Genomic DNA, 22,647 nt, shown 5'->3' with positions numbered 1-22,647 from the left:
AAAAAAAAAAAAAAAAAGACAGATGCAAAATTTGAGCAGAACATGAATAAAAATGCTATAAAATTAGAAAAAACAACAACAGAAGAGACCAAAAACAAATCAAAGAGAAATCCATAAATATAGTGATACATTAAGAAAGAAAGAGACTGAAACCGACAGAAAAGAACAAAATATACAAAAAGAGACGACAAGGAGGATCATTAATTCATATTCATCCTTTTCCTGATTAATGTGTGTTCAGCTCCTACTTCTGTCACCACAGATTACGACACCGTGTTATTTACACTCAGAACTCACAAACAAACAGTTGTTTTGCTCCAAAAGTGGAGGTTTCCCCCGACTGTAACTGAGAAACTGAGGTTTTCTGCTTCTCAGAATAAGCACAGATCTTCCCTTCAGGGACGTAAGCATCCAGGATGCTGAACTTCCTACTGAGTTTTATATGTTTTAAGGGAAATGTTCAGTTACTCGCTGATGCACAATGCAACATAAAACAGTATTCCAGTAACTCAGAGCGTTGCCACTTTTAACACAGACCCAGTAGGACCGCAGTTCGATAGACAACTTAGAGAAGGAGTTGGTCTAGGTTAGGTAAAGGTTTTCCGGGTCTTTTTTGGATGTACGTAGAAGGGAACGGGGGCAGAGAGAGTGGGGGAACTACAGCCTCTGAACACGGGGCGCTGGGGAGAGGACAGTCTGGGTTTAACTCCTGGACCTGTTGGTTCTGAGACCCAACCTCAGAGATGCAGAATATAACAGATGGACGGACGAAGGCCGTTTGGTAAACGATGTGATTCTTTTTCTTAAATCAGACGAGGTAAAACCGTTTTCACCTTAGAGCTGTTCACTTGTGATTGGATCACTTAGGAAGTGTAAACTGTGCCGAAGTGTTCTTCAGTATCATACTAAACCCAACGATGTCTGCCAACGTATTCCTCGACCAAAAGATTCTGAATAAAAGCAAAAGTAATATTAAATTAATGTAAGTTTTGGCGAAGGTTGGAAGACTTTCAGAATATAATAACAGCTGGAAAAGGTTCAAAGTAAAAATATTTGGAGAGAAAGCCACATGAACTCTGCTGGTTTTTACTTTTCTTAACAATAAAATCCAATATATTATCTGAGAGGGTCATGACATTTTGGTGAAGAATGAACCAAAGAGGATTAAAAACTATACAACATGGATATCGGTTTTAAAAAGTATAAAATCATAGAAGAAGAAGAACCCACTGAAAGTCTGACTATGGTGTAATGTTCACGTTTAATGTGGAAATGATGAGTTTTCACATATTATCAGCAATCAAATCATCATCTGAACAGCACGTCCCCACAAACTGACCAAAAACACACACACATGTCGTCATGGATACCTTCACAAGGACGTTCAGTGCATTTCAGGTCCATTAAACTGAAACCAATGTTCACATTTCTGCATCTGTGACATCATCAGAAGCTGTAACTCCAGCCTGAACTATGGAGGACTGAAAGTGCCATAATCTCATACTATTAATTCACAAAAAAATGTGTAAATGCCCCCAAAACAATTTATACGAAGATAAAATTAAATGAAAAATTAATTTACGTCAAAATAATCGTAAAAAATGTGAAAGAAATCAACTTTTCTGCTTTGATTTTAAACTGAAATCATTTCAATTTGTGTTAATGCTGCTTTTTCACTCAGTTTTCAGTTTTATTTATCTTAATTAGAACATTTTCAATTTCTCATTTCGTTTATGTTACTCCCGTTTGATTTATTTCTGTATTAACTTTATTTTAATTGATATTAATCTTTTAATTCCCATCAAATTTTTTTTTCTTTATTTCATTTCAATTAAATTTTTGTAATTCACAGATACGTTTACTTCTGTTATTTCCATATTTTCTTTTTACGTTTTCCCGGTCTCCCGTATAATTTCTGCCTCATTATGCAAATGAGGGGCCGGTCTCAGATTCAATGAATAAAAGTAAATAAATAGCAACATTAACACAAGCTTAAATGAATCCAGCTTAAAATGAAAGCTTTATTATCAGTTATTTTTGCATAAATTACTTTTTATTTAATTTTAGTCTCATTTATCATCATATAAACTTATTCATTTAGCTATTTATATATTTCTATACTTATTTTGGATTAAAGCAGCTTCGTTCCTCCATACAAACCCGGTCAGAACAACAAGGATCGCATCAGATGTCTAAAACCGAACACGTCCTCATAAAGATAACCATACGAGCACACGCACACACAGCTGACCAGAGATAACGGCAGGAATGGTTCACGTCCTCTGTAAGATGAAACATTAAAAATGGCGCCGCTCATCAAACTCTTAACTCTTCAGCTGTCAGTTACACACAGAAACAACAGGAAGACGGTAGTAAACACACACACAGATACAGTATCAATATACATGATTATATTGCATAAAGTTATTGTTATCAAGTATCCTTACAGTTGTGTTTCTACCAAAGGTAGAAAAATGGCTTATCATCATCATCATTATAAGCTTCATCTGTAACACGACAGGTTTCGATTTTACTAAAAGACGAATGATGACGAGAGAAAAGTTTCCAAAGATGCAGTTTTACAGCTGAATGTGAAGCGAACACGGTACAAATATGTGATGGAGGGAGGAACAAAGGAAAAAGAAAAGGCAACAAAAAAGAAAGAAAGGAAAGGAGACACAACAGAAGAAGGAAAACAATTAGAAATACTGAAAGAAAAAATTAAGAGTGGTTAAAAGGGTAAAACATAAAGAAAAGCAAAAGAAAAATAAAAAAAAACATCAAAAGCAAAGAAAATAAAAGAGGAAAAACAACAGAGGGGAAAAGAAAAAAGAAGCTAAACTAACCAGAAAAAAAACAAGACTTAAAATTACAGAATGTAAAAATCATAAAAATCTGTAAAAGAAATGATTAAAAACTACGTTTCCATCAGCATCTACTAACTTAGCCAAATTAATTACCTTAAAAAATTAACAGTTTATTCCTACATGAGCCACATTACTGCCATAATAGACACGCAGAAGAAGAGTACTGTCCAAGGTGATGAAGAAGAAGACGACCATGGAGGACTCAGAGCAGTGTCACCAGCTATCATAAATATCTTAACAAGCATAAATCTGAACAGATCAAGTTTCTGCAGCCAATCAGAGGCTTAAAATCAGGTAAAATACATTGGAGACTGCGTTAAATGACTGGATTCAGACAAGTGGATGCAGCAGGAACAGTTTGACATGCATGTCCATCATGAATATCTTAACTGAGTCTTTTTACACTTTAGTTCAGGCATTTAAGATGGCTGCTATCTATACTTGGACCACTACATGTCAGTAATTGTTACAAACTTTAAGAATAAGAAGAAAAAAAGTGGGTAAATAGAAACAAAAAAGGAGGAAGAGAAGTGTGTCCTGGTCCGGCCCGTTTGCTGCTCTTATGGGTCATTTTCACAATAAAAACTTGTATATGCTTCAGTGTGTGGATCAGAGCATTTAGGTAGCTAGTTTACTGTGACGTTCAGGTAGTGTCTGTTTCCTCTGAGCAGCACATCAGAGTGAGGAAAATTGACTTTACCGTCTTTTTTCTCTTTATTGCTGCATTCACCAGATTCTTTTGATTCTGGAAGGTTCCAACTGATCACGGGTGCTCAAATCCTCAGATTGCTCTTAATCTAAATATGAATATGAAGAAAATATAATGCAGACACATATATTAGCTCATTGGCTCAGATATCAAAGTGTACTTTTACTAAACAATGTTAAATCTGTTCATTTTATCTCGTCTTTTTAAAGTCTTTACTGCCACACTATGCAGCGCATCCCGAATTCATTTTTTAAAATTTAAATTACATTAATGATAAGTTTGTTTTGCCATTACATAAAAATGCTGCTACTGACGTTAAAATTTCGTGTTTTGCTTGTGAGAGCAAGAAGTAACACTGGTTTAAAACGACCTCCAACTGTAAACACTTTAAAAAGTTTATTATTGCACAGCAGAATATTTTTCCATCTGCAGAAGTCCTGATCCAGCTCTTTATATGTTCTTTATATGTTACCAGGAAATAGTGATTAGAAGAAAGTCTGGCTGCTTATAAGGAAAATAATCAGTCACAATCAGAAAATATATAAATGGTGAAATAATTACGCTACTGAAATAAGCAACAACATAATTTTTGCAAAATCAATTTAATAGAAAGTGACATAAATATACTTTGCTGTTTTAATTTAAACAAGCTTGTGTCATTTTTCTACTTATTTACTTTGTCACTCAATTAAAAATGTAATTTGTTATTTTAATTGGAATTAATTTAATTTCTTTCTTTGTTAATTAGTTACTCTTTTATTAATTTCTATATTTCTTTACCCGTACATTGTATGGATTTATTTATTTCCTTAAAATTTCTTTATTTCTTTGTTTTATTTTGACTTGATGGATGTATTTACCTCTGTTATTTCCCCGGTGCACTGTCTCCCCCAATTTGTTTCCCAAGGCCCATCTACAACCTTTTTTTTTTTACATTTCCGTATGCATTTCTGCCTCATTATGCAAATGAGGGGGCGGTCTTTCAAAGTCTGTCATGAGCTCAGCTGCTCAGCTATTGGTTGATTATCGGGCTGCTCAAATTGTGTCTCAAAAGATTGGGCCTCATGCAACAACCATTCGTACGAAGACATTTGTTCTTAAGTTGTGCGTACAAGGGATTCAAAAGAATTTGCGCATTCACCAATCTTTTCGTATTTTAAGTTTTCTTTCAGGTACGAACAGAATTTACGAGTGATCCAGACCTGTCATAGGAGTTTTGTAAAATAGTCCGCTGTTATTCTAATCAAGTTTGCTTGACTAATGGATTGTACATTTAATTATTCTATTAGGAAATAAATGGGGGGAGAAAATGCACTGGGGAAATAACAGAGAAGTAAATACATCTATAAATAAAATTGAAATTCAAATAAAATTAAGAAATAATTTAAAGAAAATAATACAGAAATGAATACAAAAATAACAAATTAATTCAAATCAATTCTAAATAAATTAGAAAATCAAATTGTTAACTTTGTGTCAAACTAAATAAATAATTAACACATTGACTCCCAAGTCACGTAAAACTACGTTTTTACTGCCCATGCGTTGGCTCCCACATGGTAAAAATACGTTTTTACGTTTTTTTTTATGGATTCTGAATCTATACATTCTAATGCACATTCTGTGTGATTTTTGTAATTATGTGATGAACAGAACTGACATAGATGGCAGTCAAAAACTGGTGTCATCATCTGGACATTTTCATCATTACGCCAATGGCTTTGCGTCAACTCAAGAACAATTTTGATAACGCTGCATTGATTGTTGTGCATTTCCGCATTTTGTCCAATCGTACATGTCGGTTTCCAGAGGGTGGCGGTAAAGTAACATAAACAAACAACAAGAAGGAGAAGAAGACACGCGACAAGTTTAAGGAGGCGGTCTTATGAACAGGTTAGCTTTGCCACATGCGACACGACGCAAGTCCTCTGACCCGGATATGTAAGTATCTAAAGTACGACAGGCTGAAAGAGCGCACGTTTCACAAAAGCCCCGATCTCAGTTTGTTGTTGATTTTGGTGGATACCCGCCTTGGTTCAGCTAAGGATAGCTCGCTAATGGCGGCACCTAGAGACACGCAGTTTTGACCCACAAAGAGTTTAAAGTCTCAGCTTAGGGCCATAACATGTTTCAGTGGCCCTATCACATAAAATGCTGTGACTGTACAAAAAACGTCAAAAAAATGGTTTAGAACGCTGGGAGTCTACGACCTAATTCAGTAAAAACCGCTGGTAGTCAATGTGTTAAGTTTAAAATTAAAGCAAAAATGTATTTATTTCAGATTCTTTCAAATTATTTTAGTAATAATTATTTTGTTACTTCGTACAATAGAATTTATTATTCTATAAAGTTACTTATGTAGCCATTTATATATTTATTTCGGATTCTGACAGTTTCAGTCCTCCATATATTCCTGCATTCATACATGAATGACTTGGGGACTTTGGGTGTTTATCATGTAGAAAAACAATTAGCTGGCTCTGTCTGACAGCGACGCTCTGCAGACAAAACATGCTCAAAAATCATAGATCGGTAAACAAAAAGCTGTTGGTAAAACAGTGGAAATAAAAAGCAGAACGTAAACCCTTTGAGCTCAGCTGTTGTGGTGGAAAAACTGCCTCCATAAAACAGATTTCACATGAGAACATGTGACATGAGGATAAGCATCAATGAAACATGGTTAAAAGTTTCTTCACGTGTAAATCTACATCACAGAAAAGCTGCCTGTGATCTGAATGTGTAAATATATTACAGTACATACAACAGCATAATCAACTCTGATTCTCTAAATACCTTTACATCTCTAAACACGACTGTTAGATGAAACTCTGATTGGTTCCTGCTCGGATTTGTCACCCATTTGACACAAATGTGTCCCTTTAAATCTAAAACACTGAAATTCAGATTGTTTTTAATCTCTTATTCTTAATCTTTTGATTATTGGCAGGTATAGCGGATGAAATAGTGATCTATAAAGTGCTTTAAAGTGAGTAACATCACAGCGACATATATAACAGTGACGATAACACTAAATACGGCTTCCTTTAGGACCATTTTCCTCCGGAGTGAAACTTTAGCCTTTGCTGGGTAACAACAGCATCAAGGAAATACTTAAAGGGTGATTCGGATACCTGTTTTTGGTCAAAGTCAAACATAGTTTCTTACCCTTACGTTACATAAAGAAGTACTCTAAAACACACGTGTACAATATAAAATCGGACAACTTACAGGATACAGAGTAAAACTAAGCATTTAAAGTGCCCCTTTGCTGCCCGACTGAGGAGCAGAACCAGCCGGTCCGGTTTGTGTTGTCGGGTCACAGCCGAGGATCCTCAGTAAGGAATCTGGTTCTGGTAATACTGCAGCATGTCATACGTTTTGCTCCTGTTGGAACCAAACAAAAACACAAATTAATAAGAGTTGTAGGCTGAATACACAGAATAAAGCTGGTTGTGGTCTTCAAAATAAACTGTATCAACAATATATAGACTAACATAAAATGATCAGAAAATAAGTTTAAAAGAAAAAGAGGAATACATTAAAAGTAAATTAAAAGAAATATAAACCAATAATTTATTTACTTAATTTAATTACTGATTTACTTTTACATGTTTTTTTTATGAAGGACTGAAACTGCCATAATACAAAAATAAATAAATGGCTAAATAAATAAGTTTTTATTATTATTAATGCAACTAAAAATAAATAAAGAATGAATTTATGCAATAAACGTTTTAATTATTATTTATTTACTTTGGTATTAAGTTTTTAATATTATTTAGAATGCATTTAATTTCTTTTTTTGTTTATTTCTCACTCGTGTATTTATTTCTGTATGACTTTCCTTTGCATCGTATTGATCCATTTATTCCCTCCAAATCATTTATCTAATTATGATTTCACCGTACTTGTTTTTTAACCTTGTAAATTATTTTATTTACTAATGTATTTACGCCTCTGTTATTTGCCCCTTTGCTAATTTCACCTATTAATTTCCATATTTTCTTTTTACATTTATTTTGTCTCTGTATGTATGTCTTCTTAATTATGCAAATGAGAGGGGGGGGGGGTCTTATTTATTCATTCATTTAACTTTCTATTCAATTATTTTTGGAAATCTATTTTTCTATTCGAGTATCATCTGTCATCATATAAATGTATTTATTGAACCATTTATATAGTTCTGCATTTATTTTGGATTTTGGCAGTTTTGGTCTTACATACTTTTCGGGCACATATTTATCTTTTTGGAGTCAGAGTGAAGTGAATTTAGAGATTTAAATTAAAACATGTTGTAGGTGTTGGACAGTAGTTTGGCAGTTTTTCAGGGCAGGTATAAGTCACATTTTCATGACACAGGGTTCCTACAGGTTTCTTCAAGTCAAATTTAAGTCTTTTTAAGACCTTTTTAAGACCATTTATAAAAAAAATAATACCTATTTCACAGACCTACCGGCAAAGAAAAACCTTTTTTTTAATTTGTTCATTTATTTCTCAAACAAATGAAAGTGTGGACTGTGTAAAGCATTGATGAAACATTGCAGCATAGTAGTAGTAAACGCTACAACACCACAGCACAGACACAGACAACAAGCCAAACAGAGGTGTGAAAAATCAAAGAAAATTTCAGCAGACCACAAAAAAGTTTAACTGACACAGTTAAGTTGTGTTTTAACATTGGTTATGTTAGCTAGCTACTGATTCCATGCTGGGAATATGGGGAGTAGAGAGAACTAGAAATAATGAAAATCAACTAAAAAATGTGTCGTTTCGTTGAGGCTCTCATCGAACATAAGAACGAACGGTGATTTGTTTACCTTGGACACCAGTTCCTCTTTAATATACACAGCTCAACCAAACTTGGCTATGTACGCCGTTTTGTCGGGACCACAAGTAATTGTGGCAGCGATGTCGGAATCGGGGGAACATGCATTTAAACAACTCTGAAATACCCTCGTTTCCATTATATGGTGTTTGAATGTTTGTGTTTGGTGTTTGAATTGAATGGTGTTTGGCGATTGTGTTAGGAGTCCACAACACCTCTGCTTTCATAGTTGGTGTGGACCCCAAAGCTGTTCGCAGATCTACTCTAGTTGCGGTGACGGTCGTAACTGGAGGGGCTGTACTAGCAGTTGGCTGGTTAACGTTATCTGCTAGCTCAGATACATTAATAGCTAACTGGCTAGCGTTGGCCGGTTGAAACACCCCGGCGATGGAAGGAGTTTGATCCTTCGCTTCGATATTATTCATTTGCTTGGAGGACTTGGCATGAGACTCTAAAGCCTTCAAGCCCATAGTACCAAGCTGAATCCTCTTTTTGCACACTGTGCAAAAAGCCTCGTATATATTATTGTCCACTGGTTTTAACCAGTGACAAAATGATTCTTTCTCGCGCCACGCTTCATTACATTTACATTTCCCCATAATCCCAGCAAGAAATGGGAAGCAAGAAAAAGCAAACAAATGTTAAAAAACAACATAACGGCGTAAGTTAAACTTTCTTGTTTTCTGCTGAGATTTGCCTTGATTTTTCACGCTTCTGCTTGGCTTGTTGCTGTGGTCTGTGTCAGTGCTGTAGCAATGTGATCGGACCCGGGGCGGAGCGGTAGCGGCAGCGGCAGCGTTGCGTTCTCAATGATTGGTTCCGCCACTCTTCATTTAGGCTACGTTATTTAGGCTTTTCAAAATAATAGTAGCCTTGTTGACAAATGAAACGTTTGAGGAGAATGCGATACGAAGAAGTTACTGCACAAATTTTAATACCCAGATATCAAAATTCAAGACTTTTTCAAGTCTTTTAAAGGTATTATTTCCAAATTCATAAATTCAATGCTTTTAAGACTTTTTAAGACCCTGCGGGAACCCTGTGACAAAGTCAGACTGACAACACTGGGACCTCAAAAATTGATCAATACGTAGAAACATTTGCCTCAGACTAGAACTAGCTGGCTGTTTTGCCGCCATTACAGAGATGTGGACGCCAGAATTTACAAAACTTGGGTTGTTTGCTTAAACCACAGAGAAACAAGAAGAAACAAGAAGAAAAAGAAGCTGAAATGTTGCACCACTGCAGATCTGGTAACACACCAGCTTAAAAAAACAGATTTATGCTGGTTGGAGTGAAGGTACGAGCTAACCATGTTTTAGATGTTTCCCTGCTTCAACCCACACTCAAATTAACGGCTTGTGCAGAACTTGAGGACAAACTAGAGTTACACTATGTGGATTCATTTTTTTGAAGAGTCAACGCTAAACTGTAGAGCTTTCAGGGCTGTAATGACCATTTTTTTTAAATAAAAGTCCTAAATCTGTGCTCGGGCCAGGAAAATCTGCCACAGAGAGGCTGGATTGAGTCTTTTTCTCACCTGCTGCTGAGGAAACAGCTTTGGATGATTTTGATCATGAATGCCGCGGCTTCTTTCTCACTCATCTGCGGATTAAAACGTCCTCTGAAAGACAACAAACAAAGGAAATAACATTCATTTAAACCACCTCAGACATCATCTTCCTCTTATCTGTGGTCGGGTCGTGGAGGCAACAGGTCAAGGAGGGATGCCTTAAGATGACATTTGTTGTGATTTGGTGCTATATAAATAAAACTGAATTGAATTGAATTGAATTGCAAAGAGTCAAACTTAGAGAAACAACATGGCTCCTTTTTTCTATAAAATGTACAATTTTGAACATTTCCCATAATAATCTTGATAATGTCTTTCTTTAAAGCTGCCGTCGGCACTTTTTTTTAGTCATATTAGCTTGAACTGTCATGGGATTCTGGAAGTAGAATATTAAATAGGCTGTTTAGGAAAAATCCCGAATTCTGTAGCCCCCTCTGAAGCCTGTAATCGTGCCTGCAAAAATCGAGCGCTCCCGGCTGTTTTTAACCAATCACGTTAGGTTTATTATTTATCTATTATCTGAGCAGAACAGTCACCAACCACGTCTTCCATGCTGAGCGTGAGTCTGCCCCCAGCTTGTGTGCGCGCACACTGGTGTGAACTCACGTGCACAACCTCGTCCACAGAGGGGGAGGGACCTGAAATATGTATCAGTTCGAATTTTCCGATTTTAGACTCGGAATTTTGAAAACCTGCCGACGGCAGCTTTAAATTGATCTAATCTGTACATCTCTGCGTTCATGCATCGGTGTAAAAGCTGTAAGTTTTAACAAGCTCAAACATCTTCCTGTTGGCCTTACTTCAGGAGTTTAATGGTTTGTCCTCTGAAACATGGCAGCCCAGTGTCCAGCATGAGGGTCACCAGAGACACCACTGCGTCCATGTAGGGTCTGTTTGACACAAAGCAGATGACAAGAACATTAACGATCAACAAATATGATATCTAAAGCCTCCTTCTTCTCCTACAGAGCACAGTGGGGGATAACAGGTAATCAGCAGAAGTCTTAAATCCCTTTAATTGTTGGAGTTTCTTACCGTACAGCCAGATATCCTCTGACACACATCTCCATGAACCATTTAAAGGGCGTGGCCTCCATTTTGCCTCCCATGATCATCACCATCTCATCTGTCAGCTTGATGTCTGGCTCCCAGCCCAGGTTCCCACCAGGAGAGCTCTCGAACATGAAGCCAAAATCTGGAGGAAACCAGCTCAACGTGAACCCAAACTGTCACCATTTCTCTGCCAAAACTATCCTCTTGTGTCATTAAAATCAGCTACTGAAGGAACAAGTTTTAAGCTAGAGCAGTGAACTCAGAACAGTTTACATCCATCACACCTATGTGGATCAGGTGTCCTTTGCTGTCCAGCATGATGTTGCCGTTGTGTCGGTCTTTGATCTGCAGCAGGAACAGCAGGAGGCTGTAGGCGGCCATGCTGCGGATGAAGTTATACCGAGCCTGGAGGAAGAGGAAGAAGAAGAAGAAGAACAAGAAGAAGACAATGATGATGGTGATCCGTTTGAACACCCAACATTAATCCATAAAGTAAGTAATATTTATTTATATAGCACCTTTCTCAGACAATGAAGGTCACAAAGTGCTTCACAAGAAGTGCACATAAAATACAATAAAAGTCGACAATAAAAACATACAGTTACAAAACCAAATGAGACCAAACAAACTGACAGCATAATAACTTACAGAGCCCTCCATAATGTTTGGGGGCTGTATGTGCTGCTTTTATAGGATTCACAAACCGAATAAGCTGCTATCTTCAGCTGAACTTATGTGATCTCTGTCATCAGCCAGACCCACTCCTTATCCTCTGGTCTGACTGGACTTTTCCAGTTGTGGAGGATTATCCTCATTAATGAGATAAAGCCTTGCGCAGATTTAAAGACTTTAAACAAACATGACCTTTCCCACAGAAGGCAAAGTTGAATTGATTCAGGTGCCCGTGTGTTAAGCAGTTCCATGTATTGTTCCACTTATCCCTCTTCAAAAAGGCAGGACCACTGTACAGGCCGACATCATGTGGATAAAGGTCCTCCGATAAGCCCGTTTTATGAAGACAAACAGGTGTAAAGCAATATCGATGAGGTATTTTCCCCCATGAGCTTCTGTTGTGAACCAACCAGCAGTGGAAAGAATCTTTTCCCAGCAGTCCTTCAATTTTAAATCTCAGATTTTAGATTTTCAGTCTCCGTAGAGTGTGTTTTGCACGTTTAAGGACACAATCAGAGTCTAAAGCAGATACAGCCCGCCACGTCATTTTTCATGGCCCTCCAAAATATGTTCGGAATGTATTCCATCCCTCCCTCACCGGAGTTCAACACTGTCAGTCAGTCTTATTTTCTCCCTGTTCATTCTCTATGGCGGGTACATATGTTTTGGCGCTGTTGCGCAGTCTTTTTCAGAGACGGACTCTCGCCTATTTATCGAATGCTGCAAATGTAATAACACATACGCATTTTTGTCCTCTTATTGCCACTGTATTTAGAATGCTATGCAGTCATCATAACATAACGTTCACACTGCTCTCACCTCAGTATTGTGTGTCAAGAATAGCCTCCTCACCTCGTCAAAATAAAAGCTTTTGGTTTTGCAAAATGTTTGAATGCATTGTGTTGTTAATTAAGCTCAGTAACAGTAAATTAGACTCATTATTTGCAAAATAATTTTTGCAATATGTAGGCCTATTGATTTTTTGATTAACAATGTGAAAGAAGTTGTGTAACTTTCAATTGTCAAAACAAAACAATTTTAAGGCATGGTTTTATATGGCATTAAGATGTTCTTAATTGTTGTTCACTATTGGAAGTTTTTTTATGCCAAATAGAATTGTATGAGTTCGCAAATGTTGGAATAAAATATGATTTTTAAAAATGCTTAAACAGGCTTTTATCTAAAATGATTAATGTTATTATTCTTATTTTGTGATTTCAGCTATTTCCATTTAAGACTCTGCTATATCATTTTAACATGACAGTAGCCTAACATAAATAATAACAATAGCCTACATTGAATGGGCTAAATTCAGCTAAGATAGATCTGCTGTATATAGTAGGCATATTTACTGTAATTGACATGGAAAATCTCCAGCCCTCTCAAAGAGCCATGTAGAGCGAGCCCTCTTTAGAAAAAGTTTGGGAACCACTGGTCTAAAGCAACTATGAAAATGCAGGCAGCTCACATAATTTCTGTAGTGTAAAACATAACAACGATCAAATGAAACAAACACCATTTCAGGTAGTTTTCAGGTAAGATTTTGACGAATAAAGTAAGTCGACTTAATCAATGCAAAATATAAAGCTTCCTGTTGTTGTACCCATATTTAAGCAGATTGTCAATCTAAGATAAGGGAATTATCAATTGAATCCTCCTTCTAAAAGAACTATGGAATCTTTGGAATAAAGAGGTGAAGAAGAAAAGATTTAAAGCTCCTCACCTGCTGGAAGGCGAGGGTGGATTCATCGCCATACTGGTTACGGAAGTAATCGTACATCCCGAAATCCGTCTGCCTGCCGAGCTGGTCCCTGGACTTGCAGTCTGGGATGCATTCGATCACGCCGCACTGAGGAGAAGATCAGTCACTGAATACCTGATCATGACGACAAGATGTACAGCGTAGGGCTGTCGCGGTGAGGGAATTCCCACCGCGGTGACTCATAGCCGCTCAACAGCGCGGTATGCGGTGATATCGCATTTTTGTTCATTAGGCTACTTTCCACGACATGCAATGTTAGATGAAAATTGAGCGCATAATCCGTCTTTTTTCCCCAGCGATTCTGACATTTCACTTTGCTTTGCGTGTCATTTACTCGCTCACAGACCAACACAGCAGAGATCAAGCAGCGCATACCCCAGTTCTGTTGCCAGTGCCACATGGCAAATATCAACATTGTTGCAGACCTGCGCACGTTTCCTTTAGTAATGACGGAGAAAAACGAAGCAGATCAGTGCAGCAGTTGAGCTCACGTGTCCGGGATACAGTTTTTGTTTTAAACAGACTGCCCGCCGTCCAACCAACCCAAGCTGAACTTTAACTGTTTCCGCGAACAGACAATTCACAAACTACTCTGAGAATACGTTTCACCTACACAGTTTTGTTGAAATGATCAGGTATTTCCCAACAGCAAATGTGCACACCAAGCTGTGGTTCTGTGGAAGCTAGTTTTTGTTGATATTAGACGGTCGCACAACGTTAAACATGGATAATAAGGGAAGATTCAAAGCCATAAGTGTCCGGACTAGGCAGAGGAGTAAAGCCGAGATAAAGGTAGGCCACTGCATTTTATTTTAACTTCTATTGCTACGACACTGAGTAGGCATATTCTTGTAATATCAGCTGCTGAGGGAGAATGAGACCACAACGAGTGGCATGCAGACGTGTGTGCGTGTGCGGTGCCTATATGCAAAGATGACGACAGAAACGCGGCACCTACCTGTGTTAATGTGTTTCTCCTGCCTTGCGGGGAATATACAATGTATAATTATTACTGTGCAGTCTTAAAAACTCTTTTAGTTTCTCGAGTTGTTCTGCGCGTGCAAGGGGGCGTGCGGTGGGCGGTGGTGGCGGTGGCCTGGACACGCACCGCGGAGGTCCTCTCAGCACCGCGGTGATTGCATTTTGCGGTTATCGCGACAGCCCTAGTACAGCGGAGCTGCATCGGTTTCACAGTGGCTCTCTGTCTGACCCATAATGAAACCGATGCAGCTCCGCTGTACATCTGACTCATACACCCCAATAAGACCAGAAAACTATGTCAAACTGGCAGAAAAGGGCAGAATATGTCACCTTTAAGGTCAAAATAATTTCAGTTATGATGCATCACCAGTGTCATAAGGAGTAAAATTAGTTGCTCATCCTGAATGTCAACAGTTGGTCTCGAGAATCACATTTGGTCCAAGTAGAAGCAAATTAAGTCAGGAACCAGCAGAATCTGCTCATCCTGACACCAATCAGAAGTGTATATATTTGTCCAAATGAGGAAAACTAAAGATCAGATATCGTGGATGTTTAAGGTAACCACCAAACCTGCTCACCTAAAGTTCTGTCATTTAAGAGCAGCATCATAATCAGTGTACATGGTTATCTATTTTTTATTTTATTTTCATCATAACAGAGGAAGAAGGATTTCTCTTCTTTGTTTTTCAGTTAAGTTAAACTCTGATAAAAACTAACAAATCATTGAAACGTTTAAAAACTACACACACACGCACACACACACACACACACACACACAGCATCAATTAGATGAGGATTTGGATATAATGTGACACGGAACAGTGTTTTACCCCTGGTGCAGTAGCCACCACTCTGTAGGGGAAGACGAACAGATCCAGACCCACCAGCTGGAAGATGTTCTTAAAAAGCCCAATGATCTGCAGGGCCAGCATATCCTGGAGAAAAGGTTACAATAGGAATTTAGTCCAGCCCTAAGATGCAGGGAAAATATGCAGCGAGTTAAAGAGAGGAGGGTACCTGTCTGCAGTCATCTCCCACTTTAAAGATGGCCGCCTGCCAGCACACCCTGCGGGACTCGTCTGGGTTCTCCTCTCCGTCCTCCAGTGAATCCGACGGGCAGCGGAGGCCCTCCTTCTCCAGCTCACTCACCCCGCAGCGCTTCACCTTAAACTTGGCCAGATAGGGCGCCTTGGCCGCACTACAAACACACACTTTTAAATCAAACACACAGAGAGGACACAAGACCACTTTTACCAGTGAAAGCCCTAAACTGAACAGAAATAAGCACCTCTGCATGGGGGTTCCAGACTTGTAGTCAATGTCCAGCACGATGGCCTCTGGATTACTGGGCAGGTAACAGCCTACAAAACGTCAAGAGGAGAAAAAACAAACAAAAAAAAAAACAGTGAGCTGGGCCGAAGCACTCATACCTGAACAGCATTTCTAGTTTCACGGCACCAAAGACACGAAAGCCTCAATTGTTCTTCATAGCACAAACAAAAACAATTTGCATAGAGACGATATGTTTCATTCTGTGATCAGAAACCGGTTTTATTTGAGCATTTTGAATGAAAACGTGTGGAGTAAATACAAAGAAAACTAGTCCTCTTCAGTATAAATATCTGATATACATTAAAGATGCAGGAACCTAAAGGTAAAGTGAGGATTTTATACTAAACGAGAGGGATTAACAAACAGCAACACTAAAAATGGGAAAAGTGTCGACTCCCACTCTGAATCTCTACATCTTCATTTGTTAGTTTTTTCTATTTTTGGCTCCAGTGGCTCAAAGTTCAAGACCGAAACTGAGGCCAGCTGTTAAAATAAAATGTTTCCTAAAATGCACCTGAAGCAGAGAGGCGGCTGGTCTGAGGAGCTATAAATAAGGATGCACAGGTGTACCATTTCTGGAAGTCTGTGAATGAACACCACTGGTCTTTATGTGATCAGTCTTACTCGGTACGTCTCATACTGACAAAGACATCCATTTTTAAAAGAGGGTATTCCCTGTAAATCAAGCAGATTAAATCCTTTCCCGTTACCAGTGGCTGCATGTTTACATTCTGTGTATCCTGTACGCTGAGGAGCATCACAGTGTTTTCGGATGATTGTTAGTTCGTCATGTTTTACTGCTGAACAGCAGCCTCGGGGCTGTGAGCTGCCAGCTGTCTTAGAGCAAACTGATCATTCTCATTTTTTGGTCCATGAGTTGTTGCTGTCGGTTTCAGCGACATTATGGACGGGAAATGTCTGTTTCTGTTGATAAAAGATTATCTCCGCCTCGCTTTCAGTGAGAGCACGTTGTGTTTCCATCAATGCCGATCGGGCCCAGAGCCGATAAATATCTGTGACTTCTGCAATCATTTGACACCGGGCTGCATGCAGACTAAAGACTTTCCCCTGGCACAGAGTGAGATGGGAACAAGTGTTTGTGAGTTTGTTGATCACTTTACGAGAGTTTTATACATATGTATCCCTCGTCTGTTAAGACCACTTTGAAAACCGGCGCTTTATCAAGTGATCATGCACGTAATGCCAACAACACGCAAGAAAACGATTTCTGAAAGACTCCCTCTCACATCTAAAGACGATGTCTCAGAGTTTTAAGTCACCAGATCTTACAGGGTCACTATTTGTAAAACCTCAACTAGATTTTTCTGAGATGATTTCCCTTCATGCACCTGGTGAAAACTCTTAACAATGAAGTCGACCGATTAGCAGCTTTTAGCCACAGCTGCTTTTTTAAGTGCAGACCAAATCAATCAAAGTTTATTTATAAAGCACTTTATAAAGCACATAGAAGGAGTCGTAGCACAAAGTGCTTTCCATCGACAATAAAATAAAGAAAACAGCCACACCGCCGTGCACACCCAACACACATACCACTCACAAGCGTGAACATGATGGTGTGAGTGTAAATATAGTTATGTATTATAATAAATAAGATTGAACTAAAAGCCTCACTGAAAAGGAAGGAAGTTTGCTCTTAAAAACATCAACACCAGCTGCACTCAGGTCCTCAGGAAGGCTGTTCCAGAGGCGAGGACCATCATGCACACCTTCTACCGTGGAACCGCTGAGAGCATCTGAGCTGCATCCGTACTGTGTGGTACGGCGGCTGCACCGCACCCTGCAGGAAGACCCTGCAGGAAGACCCCGCAGCGCATGGTGAGAGCAGCTGAGAGGATCATCGGCACCCCTCTCCCCTCCCTCTAAGACGTCTACGACACATGTCTGGCCCGCAAACCACTAAGCATCCCACCCACTGCTTCTTCAGCCTCCTGCCCTCCGGGCGAGAACCAGCAGACTGAGAGACAGCTTCATCCACCAGGCTGTCAGGATGCTGCACTTCCTCCCAGCACTGCTCCCCCCCTTCCCTCTCAGCTCACTGTTCATACTGTAAATTCTGTTTATACAGCCATATCTATACAGATATGCCACCGCAGTTTTTTTTTAAATTTATTTATTAATTTTTTTTTAGATATTTTAGCTTTTATAAATATTTTTTAATATATATTTTTTTATCTTCTACTTTATATTTGACTTTATGTTCATTGCTGTTTTGCACCAGGTTTAAGAGGGAAACACCATTTCAATTCTGTGTATGTCCTGCACATACGGCAGCATTGACAATAAAAGTTGACTTTACTTGACAACTACATGAGGCTTCTCCGTAAGTTTTAGTCCTCACTTTGGGAAGAAATAAAAGACCCGAGGGCCCAAAGACGTTCATAAATCAAAAGCAAATCCGATATATATATTTTGGACTAAGAGCGTTAAGAGCCTTAAAAACCAATGATATAATCTTAAAATCGATCTGGATACGTGGTAGAGACGTTTGTGCCATGCCCATAATGCTGTCAGTTGCTTCTCCTTTTGTTCGGACCGAACGTTGTTTTTAGCTACAGCTTCCCCTGCTTCCTGTTTGGAATGAATGGGCGGTCGTGGCTCAGAGTGGGTCGTCCAATAACAGGAAGGTTGGCGGTTCGATTCCCACTCTCACCACTCAAAAGATTGGTGAAACTGACAGCTAGAGGGATGTCAGTCCACCTCCTTGAGCCCCGTACCCCCATGCTGCCCGGGCTGTGATTGGCTACCCACCACTCCAGTGTACGGCATCTGTCTCCATGAGTGTGTGACCCTGTACATGTGCATGTGCGTTAGAGCCTGGCTCGAGCCGGATTTTTCTGTCCGAGCCCGGCCCTCAACCGACAGAAAAGTTCTCAAATCCGACCCGAGCCCGAGATTAATTAAAATATTTGTGTCCGAGCCCGCCGGAAGCCCGAGACCAGTGACCAACGCAAGACGGCGCACCCTAATCAGTAAATACACATTGGTGACAGCGCACCATTATCCACCATAATCCATTATAGCTTAAAGCGTTTGCACACAGTGGATTTCCCCCTCTCATTTTCCACGACTTTCAGTTCTCCAGAAGCTATTTTTCTTTTAATGTCCTCCATAGCGCTTCCAGCCAACTGAGCTCGGCTGCACTGATCGCACGTGTAAATGTAAAGTTGTTCGAATGTTCGATGTGCGTGCGCACCGAGCATGCACAGACCACAGATGCACACAGATGCATGCTGCACGGCATGAGGCACGAATAGCCTACCAACATTTTCATTTATGCATACTCAATTATTTATGTTTATCACAAAAACTGACGTTTGCAATGAACTGAAACCTGTCCTCTGGCAGTTTATCATTTTCACGATGTCTGCTTGCTTTCGAGCCCGACCCGAGTCCGACAAGACATTCTAATTTTTTGTCCGAGTCCGGCCCGGCCCGTTGGGTTCCGACCGGGCCCGTCGGGCTTCGGTCGGGTTGCCATACTCTAATGTGCGTGCGTGTGCAACAGGTGCCAACCTGGATTGGTTAAAAGCGGACGACAAATTTCGTGTATTCACGTGTACATGACAATAAATCTGATCTTCATCTTAATTGGTTGAAAACTTAACGATACATTTAGCAACAAACACGATTAAAGACTTTGGACGATGTTAAACATGTTTGATGTTGTCATAACCCAAAGATGTGAAAAATTCCACCTTAAAAGAGAGTTTTATGACCACCTTACACCAAACGACCGAGATCACGGGAGCGCGCCACAACCCACTTTTATTCTGACTCTGAACCGTCGACGCCTTTGAAAGCGTGTGACCAGCTGAGGATCAAAGATTTACAAACCAAAGAAATAAAAGAAGGGTTGTTTTTTTGTATAAAATTTTCTTCTTGTTTCTACTTTAATTAAAACCAAATGTCTATTTCTGAATGTTGTATATGGTCAAAATGTTGATTTGAAGTTGGAAAATGATCAGAAAAGGCTGGTGTTTTCCCTCAGGCTGAACTAATATGTTGTAATGAACCATCTCGACCTCCTGCGGGACAGTTCGTTACCTGGCTGCACTTTGATGTCAGACAGAGCTTTGAGACAGGCTCGTTTTCTCTCCTCTCCTTTTGGAACAGGCCTGAAAGTTTAAAGCACACCACAGTTAAAACTTTACCACCACAAACTTTCTCAGTTGTGGCAGAAGGGCTAAAGCTCTCACTTGATGATGGCGGACACGTTGGTGATCTTGTTGAAGAAGTCGAACTCTCTCTGGTAGAAATCTTTGGCGGGACCCGACAGAGACCCCGTGATCTCCTCCACCATTTGCTCCAGCAGCTCCCCAATGTCAGCTACACAGACAAATTAACGGGCATCAAATAAGTACAATCACAGCTTCAGCTCATTTAATTAGACCCGACTTAGACTTTCCCTTCAGGAGGAAAACATAATTACACAAGAACGGTGGAAACATTTATCTAATGTAAGACAGAGGGGCGCATCTTATGTGCACTGTCTTCACAATAATTAGTCAAAGGGAAAGTGGAACTGTGATGTAGTGATAGATACCTGAAATAGCTCATAAGAGCCGTTAACTTTAAGTTGTAAAGGAGGAAAAGTTTGTTTGGAACTTATTTAATGAATGAGGAACTACAACTGTGATTTTGACAAGAAGGCAGTTAAATCAGAGCAAAAACCACCTTAATCTCAGATGGTTTCGTACGTGTTATACTCTAAAGCACGAATAAAAACACCTAAATCCAAGTAAGAAATGTTTGATATGAACTGATTTTAGTTAGTTTAATTCTCCAGAATGATAGACTGCTCCCTTTGGGACATGAAAGCTGTTAAATCAAAACAATTAAATGTTACATTTTGGTAGTTCTCACAGAGGTTTCGCTGTAAAACACAAATAAAAGCCTTCCAACCCCAGAAGAGTATGCAACATGGACAGATTTTGACTTCCTGGAGTGTCACACTTCAGCAGACCTAATTTGCCTCATCTACTATGAGCCTTATGCAACAGATCCAGGGCTGAAATAATCTTTTATTGGAGAAACCTAAAGAGATTTCAGGCTGATCTGGTTAACTTTGGTGTTCAGCTACAACAGCAACAGTGAGAACTTTTGAGAATCTGATGAAGGGAGATCAAATGCAGTATTAATTCCCTCTGAGAGGATTAACTGATCATTTTCAAGAACTGAGCAGCTATTAAACAACCATGTTCAGGATTTCAAGATAGATATCAATCTACAGGTATATTCATGTCCTTATTCCTGTTTTCCAACATTGAAATTGTTTTAATTGATTAATCTATCCCCAGCTCTGATGTGGGGTCACTCACGGTCTTTCTGGTGTCCCTCCTCATCCATGAAGATGTTGGTCTTCATGTTCCAGATGAACTGATGTGCGAGAAGCTGAGACGTCTGCGCCGCCCATAGGATGTACTCTCTAACGTAACCCATCTAAGAAAGGAAGAGGAATCCCAGTTTGAACGACTGCTCTTTGACATTTGGAAGAAGCTGGTGAAGGCAGAGCGGTCCATGTTTACCTTATCGAAACGAAGAGCCTGTACGATCTGAGGAATGTAGAACAAGATGGCATCCTAGGCAGAGAAATAACCAGTATTACAAAAACTGCTCTCATGGCTACAGCTGTCAAATCCACCCCAGGCAGAAATCCTGTGTAGGTGACCTACCGGAGGAAAAGAGCGCAGCACTTTAACTCCGTACTGCGCAGTGAGAGGATGAGGAGGGTACATGCTGCTGAAGTAGGACAGGCCGGTGGGCGGGTCGGCGGGAGCCCAACACAAGATATGGCTCAGCTCAGGAGAGTCGGCATCAATAGTGTGCCACGTCACCAGAAACTGGTGAAAGAGTGGAGGAAAAGATCAGCGTTTCAGTCTCAAACATTAAAGGCTGACATTCACAGGACTGAGCGAGCCCACCTTGACGGCCTCGGGTACGTCACTGACTGCTCCGGGGTCCAGTCTCACCAGCCTGGTCACCTCAGCAACAATCGCATCATTCTTAAACCTACAAACCAGGAAGCAAAAGGCACAGAAGTCAAAACTTTTCTCCTGGTAACAGTGGGGCTCCTAATCTGATGGTCCTCCGAACATCTGTATGAATGCAGCTGTTGAAATGTTTTTCTTTCAGTATGAAGACCAACTTTTGGGTCAAAGTCTTCAAAGTCTTTCAAAGTCTTGCTACTTTTAAGTCTCTCACATCCACTCGGATGATCCTGATTTCTTACTTTGCGGAATTGACTGAACCCAAATTGATTCAACTCAAATGGACACGGAGGCGTCACTTAAAGACAAATGTCCGGTTCACACATCAAACTTCCGGTGACAGACCCTGTGTTTACAAAGAAAGAGCTCATTTGTTTTCATTTTCTTGTAGAATATGTAAATCTCCACAGTCGGGATTGCAGTGGAACCTTGGTTTCAGTTTGGATCCCACTAAACTGGCAAATCTTATTCATCCAGGACAGGACACGACAGGACAGGATTTGATCAAAACTCAATATCATCCATCAAAACCTACAGAAACAAGCCACCCTTGTTCTACTTGTTTCTTTGTAAAAGTCAGAGGGTTTTTTCTCTCAAATGGAGAAAGAGTTGCCACCTTGTTGGTAGCTGCATAGCCAGGTAAGGTGCGATACTCCAGGCCAGGTTGACGTTGTCCTTCCACTGCTTCTCCGTCAGGCTGATGTACTTGGACCTCCAGTTGGCGATGCTGGTCTCTACCGACTGCTCGGTGGCGATGGCCAGCTCCTGAGTGGAGAGGGGGTTGTACCACGTCGTCAACCGCTCAATCTCACTCGCCTGGAAAAAGACGGGAGGAGTGTAAGAGTAAAAAATTCAATCATCAGGC

The 22,647-nt window shown here is 39.8% G+C and overlaps 1 protein-coding gene across 2 annotated transcripts in view; it reads right to left on the bottom strand.

Annotated features, from left to right (window-relative positions):
• Window positions 1-1,252: 1,252 nt before the first annotated feature.
• The window catches only part of pi4kaa (phosphatidylinositol 4-kinase, catalytic, alpha a), a 50,021-nt gene continuing 28,626 nt past the window's right edge, over window positions 1,253-22,647 (bottom strand). For both annotated transcript variants that reach the window (XM_075456289.1, XM_075456290.1), the window contains exons 39-54: window positions 22,399-22,598; window positions 21,717-21,804; window positions 21,468-21,635; window positions 21,321-21,374; window positions 21,114-21,234; window positions 19,992-20,121; window positions 19,840-19,910; window positions 15,731-15,803; window positions 15,460-15,640; window positions 15,273-15,377; window positions 13,423-13,548; window positions 11,312-11,432; window positions 11,010-11,169; window positions 10,775-10,864; window positions 9,942-10,025; window positions 1,253-6,960 (exon numbers count right to left, since the gene is read on the bottom strand). In XM_075456289.1, coding sequence (XP_075312404.1) covers window positions 6,909-6,960; window positions 9,942-10,025; window positions 10,775-10,864; window positions 11,010-11,169; window positions 11,312-11,432; window positions 13,423-13,548; window positions 15,273-15,377; window positions 15,460-15,640; window positions 15,731-15,803; window positions 19,840-19,910; window positions 19,992-20,121; window positions 21,114-21,234; window positions 21,321-21,374; window positions 21,468-21,635; window positions 21,717-21,804; window positions 22,399-22,598 — 1,824 coding nt within the window. In that variant the 3' untranslated portion in view covers window positions 1,253-6,908. The remainder of the gene's footprint in view (window positions 6,961-9,941; window positions 10,026-10,774; window positions 10,865-11,009; window positions 11,170-11,311; window positions 11,433-13,422; window positions 13,549-15,272; window positions 15,378-15,459; window positions 15,641-15,730; window positions 15,804-19,839; window positions 19,911-19,991; window positions 20,122-21,113; window positions 21,235-21,320; window positions 21,375-21,467; window positions 21,636-21,716; window positions 21,805-22,398; window positions 22,599-22,647) is intronic.

Source organism: Odontesthes bonariensis, chromosome 22 (assembly GCF_027942865.1).
Source record: "Odontesthes bonariensis isolate fOdoBon6 chromosome 22, fOdoBon6.hap1, whole genome shotgun sequence".
Lineage (NCBI taxonomy): Eukaryota > Metazoa > Chordata > Actinopteri > Atheriniformes > Atherinopsidae > Odontesthes > Odontesthes bonariensis.
Note: the sequence above shows the minus strand (reverse complement) of the source record. Positions and strands in the feature narration are given on the sequence as shown.